This window comes from Orycteropus afer, unplaced genomic scaffold, assembly GCF_000298275.1.
Source record: "Orycteropus afer afer isolate SDZICR_OR568_19922 unplaced genomic scaffold, OryAfe1.0 scaffold00365, whole genome shotgun sequence".
In the NCBI taxonomy this organism is placed as follows: domain Eukaryota; kingdom Metazoa; phylum Chordata; class Mammalia; order Tubulidentata; family Orycteropodidae; genus Orycteropus; species Orycteropus afer.
The window spans coordinates 208,826-215,955 of record NW_006921952.1 but is presented as its reverse complement, the minus strand read 5'-3'; the positions used below and the strand labels follow the sequence as shown (position 1 = coordinate 215,955).

The window sequence follows — 7,130 nt, the reverse complement described above, 5'->3', positions numbered from 1 at the left end:
AGCTCACAGAACATTCCTTGATCAACTGGAGTGTTGGGGTCCCTGGACCTCTAACAAAACATCATACATACCTTCCCTTCATGTGTTTGAAACTGATCAAATCTGGAATAAACTGATGGTTGTGAAGAAAAGACTTCTAAGCAGATTACTATTGAGACTAACATCTCAAGGGGAATGTCTGACTTACTGTGAGAAGTGTGAACATATGCCACATGTGTCAACCACTCGTGTCTATAAAAGTAAGCTTAAGGCAACTTCTACTTGGAGTCATTCATCAGAAGTTGGTTGAAATTGTTCTGTGTATTTTGAAAGCAATGGATGTACATTGAACACTTTCTGATTTAGACTTTCCAGAAATTGGAGAGGCCCTCTAACCAATGAGTTGGAATTAACAGCATGTCATTGGAGAGCTTGTCACCAAGCGCCGAGTTCACGTGTGGCTAGAGGGACGCGCACAGAGCGCCTCGTTCCGATCCGGCCCACCGCTGTGCCTGTTCTGCAGAGCCCCCTGGAGAAGAGTCCTCCGTGGCCTGTGCACCGGCCCAGAGCCTCAGAGGCTTGCAGCCGGGTCCTGAACTCACTTGCAGCCGAGGAACAGCCAGTGCATCCAGAACCAGCTGACCACCAGCATGATGAGGGAGATGGGGAAGCTGAAGAGGAACCAGGTGCCGAAGTTGACCACCTCTGCGGCCGGGTACTGGCTGGAGGGGAGACAACCGGGTCAGTGACTAGAAAAGGTGGTTTCCACAGGGCGTATTGGAGTCATCAGGGAGGCACACAGAGGGCTAAGGGGCAGGGATCGTGGCAACAATTTCTAGACAAGTATTATCTAGATAAACACGATCTTGAACTCACTTACTTGACAGCTGCATCTCTCTAGAGGCCAGCAAAGAATCATGAATTAAGCTAAAAAAAGACATCTAGGCAATCAGTATGGATATCGATAAAGGTGTATAGGAGGAGCCCTGGTGGTGCAAATGGTTAAGCACTCATCTGCTAACCTAAAGGTCGGCAGTTCAAACCCACCGGCCATCTCTGTGGGAGAGAGACCTGGTGATCGGCTGCCCTAAGATTAACCCCCTGCTGTCAAGTCAAGAGCAGATCAGGCACAGAGAGGAAGCACAAGTGAGGGGAAGACACAGGCCACGAGGTCACCAAGGAAGCAAGGAGCAGAAGCTGAAGCGTGACAAGGACCCTCCCCCAGAGCAGAGAGAGAGAAAAAGTTGGCACCGGAATTGGGACTCGTAGTCTCCTGAACTGTGAGGAAGGAGCTCAGGTGACGTCGTGGGTTTACCTGGGAAGTGGCTTACCTGCGTCTCAGCGAGTGCGACTGTAACAGAAATACCACAGGCAGTGGCTTTTACAAACAAATTCATCTTCTGACAGTTCCCCCCCAAAAAACAAACACACTGCCATCGAGTCGATTCCGACTCACAGCACCCTTAGAGGACAGAGTAAAACTGTCCCATAAGGTTTCCAGGGCTGTAAATCTTTACAGAAGCAGACTGTTGTCACGTTTCTCCCATGGAGTGGCTGGTGTGTTCGAACCACCGACCTTTTGGTTAACAGCCCAATGCCTTAACCACTGCACCACCAGAGCTCCTCCTGGTACAGGTAAGTTATATTTTACCACCCAAGAAGTAGACTAAGGGAATATGAATTGGCCCCACCATCCAGTGAACCAGAGACTCAGAGCCTGGCCACAGTAAAATGGGGGTGAGGAGCCCTTGAGGATTCTGGGGGATCAGGTCTTCAGTGTTCATTGAGGCTCTCTCCCCTTCCTGCCCCCACCATCCCTCCCTCCCTTTTTTCCTCCTTCATTCTCTGAATGAAAGTCTTGTCTCTTCCTGCCTATGATTAATTTCTTTACCCTCCCTCCAGTTGATTCTTGCTTTCTCAGTGACATCACTCTGCACGCCCCCCCCCACACCCCCAGTTTTTCCTCTTCCTCATCTGGATCCTCCCTATCCTCATTTCCATTTAAGTCCTTCCATCTTAAAAGCCCCTTTTGACCCTACTTTACCCTCGGCAATCATCCTAGTCAAAATCGACTTGACGGCACCTACCAAGGACAGTCGTCCCATCTCTCCATTTCTTCACCTCCATCTTACTCCTCAATCATTGACATTGGCTTCCTTTCCCACCACTTGACCCAACTGCTCTAGCTTCGGTCCCCAGCAACCTCCAAGTCACCAAATCAAACGGGCATACTTTAGTCCTTTTCCGTCTTGGTCATGCAGTGGTTCTAAACACTGTGAACCACTCTTTCTTTCCAGAAACACTCTCTCCCCTTGGGTAGAGGGACTCCAGATTTTCCTGGCTCCTCTTTCCTGTCTGATGAGGTTTTATTCTCTTTCTCTGGTAGTCTACTCCAAATGCTTGAGCTTAACGAACATTAAGCCAATCTACTGATTCTGAATAGTCTCCCTCAGTCATCTCATCCAATCGTATGGCTTCAATGACCAGATGCATGCCACCAGAACCAGCAACCTTCTAATTTGCGGGGCCCAGGGCAAAATGAAAACATGGGGTCCCTTGTTCAAAAATGATTAAGATTTTCAGACAGATGTAGATGCATGTGGGCACCAGGACCTTGTGGCTACGTGGGCTGAACGCCCAGGAAGCCAGTCTGGCTGCCACGGACTCCTCCTCGTGCCTTCATCCTGTGCCTCTTGGGACTCAGCTCTTCCTCACCCTCTAAGTCAACATGTCCAAAGGCTTCCTTGTCTTTCCCCTCCAACGTGCTCCTCCTTCACTCAGGAAAAGGGCAGCTCTGTTGATTCAGCAGTTGAAGCCAGGAACCTGACAGCCAGACCCCCTTTCCCTCTCCCAGGCTCTTTTTCATCCTACCAAGGCCCATCAAGTCTACCTTTGAATGTCTCCAACCATGTCTCAAATCCAGCCATGTCTCCCGCCCTGCTGCCCCCGGCCCCAGCCATAGTTGGCTGACCACACCACAGGACATCTGCAGCCCTGAGCTGCCTTCCCACTGCCTGTTCTCTCCTTTCCAACCGAGTGTCCATTTTCCCATCTAGAATGCATTTTCAAAACTGTAAAGCTGACCACCTTGCCCCTGCTTACAATTCTCCAAAGCCTTTTCACTGCCTCCAGGATGAAGTCCAGCTGCCTCCTGGGCCTTGCAAGGCCCTCTGTGATCTGCCCGCCTCCCGGGACCTCATCTTTTGCCCTCTATCATGGTGTCATACGTGCTGTGCTCTCTTGCCTTCAAACCCCACCCAGACACAGCTTCTCTGCTAGAAAGTCTGCCCTTGTCTGAATCACTGGCCCCATCCTTCAGTCCCTCTACAGGGCTGCCCTTCCCCCTCTAGACTGGGGGAGCATCCCCTACTGGGCTCTCCCAGCAGGATCCTGTCTGCCTAACTAACGATCTGATTCTCGGTTCCCTCTTGGTCCAGAAACCGTCCCACTGTCTGCTCCATCCCCAGCACCCGGTCCAGTTCTGACACAGGGTAGGTGTTTCATAACGACTGTCACCCGAGTGAAGGACTGACTTGTTGAAGTGTTCCAGGAAGATGAGGCTGGTGGAGGTGCCGATGATGGTGGTCAGGCCCCCGATGGTCGCGGCGTAGGAGACGCTCAGGGACAGGCACTTGCAGATCATTTGGTCGTGCTGGGACCTGTACTTTTTGCTCAATTCCTGGTTCCTGGAGCTGCGGGTCAGGACCCGTGGCTTCTCCTACCAAAGGAAAACCAGTGAGTCTCTGCAACCCAGCCTGGCTGGCTGGCATGCCGAGCCTGCGAAGCTGGAAGCACCAACGGCTGGCGCTATCAAGAGACAAATCCCAATCCCACTCCTGCCATTTACCAATCTGGGTATACGTCCGAGCCTCAGTTTCTTCTTCTGTGAAATGGGGAAAATGATCATTTCTTTGCCGGACTGTTATGAAGAACAAATGAAGTAACAGTAGTCAACGGTGGAAACAACCCAAGTGTCCGTCAGCAGAGGAATGATAAACAAAATGTGTTGTAGCCATACAATGAGCAGCCTAAAGAAAAATGAGGTCTGATACCTGCTTCAGTGGCTGAGCCTTGAAAACATCAGGCTGAGTGAAATAAGCCCAACACAAAAGGGCAAATATTGTCCCATCCCACTTATATGAAATATCTAGAACAGGCAAATCCATTGAGAAAAAAGATGAGTGGTTACCAGGGGACGAGGGGAGGTGGGAATGGGGACTTTAAAAAAAAAAAGGAGAAGAAATGAAACAATATATTAAAGCACTTAGAACCCTTCCTGGTGTTTAACGAATGGCGAGCTATTATTACTTTCTTGTTAATAATGCTATTGTTAATATTGACAGTATTTCTTTTTGCTCGACTGCCATTAAGTCTGGTTGCTTTGTGTTTGACCAGCAAACAGAAGACAGTTGTTCTGTGGGCAGTTAGAACAACTGCTCGATGGGGAGAGGATGAAATGAAGCCTCGGATCACAGTGTGTGCCTCTCGGCCCCTTCCTGCCTCTCTCCTCCTCTTGCCAACGCCCTCTTTGCCCTCCCTGCTCTTACTCCCCGGGCTCTTCCTCTATGCATATCAGCCTCAGTCTGGCTGCAGTCCCCTCAGGCCCCTCTCAAGCTCAGATGAGGGTGTTGCAGACCCCTGGTCTCAAGTGCAGATTAAAGAAACACATGGGTCCTGTCCCTTCCGCCCAGACCATTCATCAATTCTTTTATTTTTAATCTTTACTTATGTTTATTTTTTCATCATGGTAAAAATATATATAACCAAACATTCCCAATTCAACAATTTTTACACGTGCAACTCAGTGACACTGGTTATAGTCATCATGCTAAGCAACCACCACCAGTGTCCATTTCCAAATTATTCCACCCCCCTTAACTGAAGCTCGGTGTCCTCTAAGCTAAACCCCCTTTTCCCCTCCCACCACCCCTGGTAACCACTAATAAACTTCGGTCTCTAGAATTTGACTGTTTCATGTAAGTGGGATCATACAGCATCTGTCCTTGTCTGACTGACTGACTTCACTCCGCATTATGTTTTCAAGGTTCATCCAGGTGGTAGCACATACCAAGTGTTCAGGGTTCATTTCTTTTTAAAACCAAAACCAAACCAAACTCACTGCCATGGAGTCGATTCCAACTCAAAGCGACCCCCACTGGGTTTCTGAGGCTGTGAATCTTTATGGAAGTAGATGGCCCCATCTTCCTTCCGTGGAGCAGCTGGTGGGTTTGAACCACTGACCTTCTGGTAGCATTTCCCTTTATGGCTGAATAATACTCCATTGTGTGTGCGGAGCACATTGTGTTGATCATTCACCTGCTGATAGCCATCTGGGATGTTTCCACCTTTCGGCTGTTGTGCACAGGGCTGCAGGAACACTCACTGGTATTCAGCTGCTGATTCTTCATGAGACTAGGGGAGCCGTGGCCCAGAGGCCAGTGGGCCAGCCAGAGGAGTGCTACTTCGTCTCACTTTCAAAAGCCCTTCACCTGTGCCCCCTCCTCAGGAAGGCCCAGGTCAGCTGAGGTTGCACCTGCATAACCACCTTGAAGAACTAACTGGAAGGGACCCTAGATTCTCTGGTCCAGTGGTTTTCCATGATCAATCCTATCTTCTCATGAAGTTTTACATGCAACCCGATATGCAAAATGTAACCACAGTTCTTAAGTAGCATCTGTTTTTTGACTGGAAATATACCATGGGGGGTGGTTGCAGGGACTCAGGGAGACGTGGATCTGAATCACGGTGCTTCTCCGACAAGCTCAGAGGCCTGGGACACGTGGTGTCATCTCTGCCTCATTTGCGAAGGAGCTCAAATCACTGGCTCCTGAGTCCAGGGAGACTGAGCAGAGATGCTTAGTGTGGTACTTGGTACATGATACGTTTTTAATAAACGGAGATGTTCCAGTGACAATATCAAACTGTTGAGTTGGTATGGGCAGACACAGACATTTGGAACAACAATCTTCTACTGTCTCAACATCCACTTTGTTTATGTACCTGTTTCAGTGGCACCAAAGCAGTCCCCATGGAGTCGACCCTGACCCACTGGGGACCCAGGTCCTGCAGGGTCCAACAGCTGGTTCTTCAGAAGCGGGCCACCAGGCCTTCCTTCCGAGGCCCCTCTGGGTGGACTGGGCCCACCAACCTTCTGGTTAGCAGCTGAGCAGGTTAACCTCTGCGTCACCCAGGGCCCCTTCAGGGGTACACTCCAGATCAACCAAACCCAAACTCACTGCCATCAAGTCGATTCCGACTCACAGCACCCCCAGAGGACAGAGTGGAACTGCCCCATAGAGTTTTCAAGGCTGTACATCTTTAGAGAAGCAGACTGCCTCACCCTTTTCTCACAGAGCAGCTGGTGGGTTCGAACCACCAACCTTTTGGCTAGCAGTCCAGCGCTTTAACCACAGTCCCCCAGCCCTCCTTCTTTAGTGGTACAGTGCTGGGAAAATCCTTATCTGCACAGAAGTAGTTGTCCTACAGTCTCCCCATACTGAGATATCTGCTGAGTCCCAGAAGCACCTCTGAGGGAGAGTGTGAAAACTCAGACCTAGATCTGATGCCTCAGCTTTAAAGCTGAAGAAACTAGGACTCAGCAGGAGGAAGTGACGTGCTGTTGCCAACAGTGAGCCGTCAACCCCCAGGGCATACGCAAGGCACAAATGTATGTGGGTAAGGGGCCCAATTCCAGTCACAGCTCCACCAGCCAGGCCTGGCACCCTCCCCACCTCCAAGCCAGGCCCTCGGGAAGCTCAAGGCCTCTCACACAGGAGACAGGGTCTAGTGCACGGTTCTGTTACCTGGGACGCATGCTGCTTCTTGCCCCGGGGGGTTGCTGTTTGGACAGGGTTGGTGATCACAGCCACACCGTTCAGGTTCTGTGGGGACAAAGGGCACCATCTCAGGGTCAGAAAGTGGATGTGGTGAGCCCAGGGTCTGGAGAAGTGCCACTGAGCACTCCAGGGGTACCCTACACCTCAGTGCTGCAGGGATCAGAGACCGAAGCCAGGGAGAGCAGGTGCTGGGGGACCCCCTCCTGCCTGCCGTCATTTCTAGGGGTTCCCCTACAGCCAGCATCAAGCTCCCCATTTAAAGAGGTTTTTAAAACCTGGCAGGGCATGGCTCTGGCCTTTTGGGATAGCCTGACT

At 50.6% G+C, this 7,130-nt stretch overlaps 1 protein-coding gene across 1 annotated transcript in view; it reads right to left on the bottom strand.

Annotated features, from left to right (window-relative positions):
• Positions 1-7,130, bottom strand: part of SLC13A4 (solute carrier family 13 member 4) — a 50,254-nt gene that overhangs the window by 11,066 nt on the left and 32,058 nt on the right. The window contains exons 7-9 of the mRNA XM_042782544.1: positions 6,783-6,882; positions 3,513-3,697; positions 582-701 (exon numbers count right to left, since the gene is read on the bottom strand). Coding sequence (XP_042638478.1) covers positions 582-701; positions 3,513-3,697; positions 6,783-6,882 — 405 coding nt within the window. The remainder of the gene's footprint in view (positions 1-581; positions 702-3,512; positions 3,698-6,782; positions 6,883-7,130) is intronic.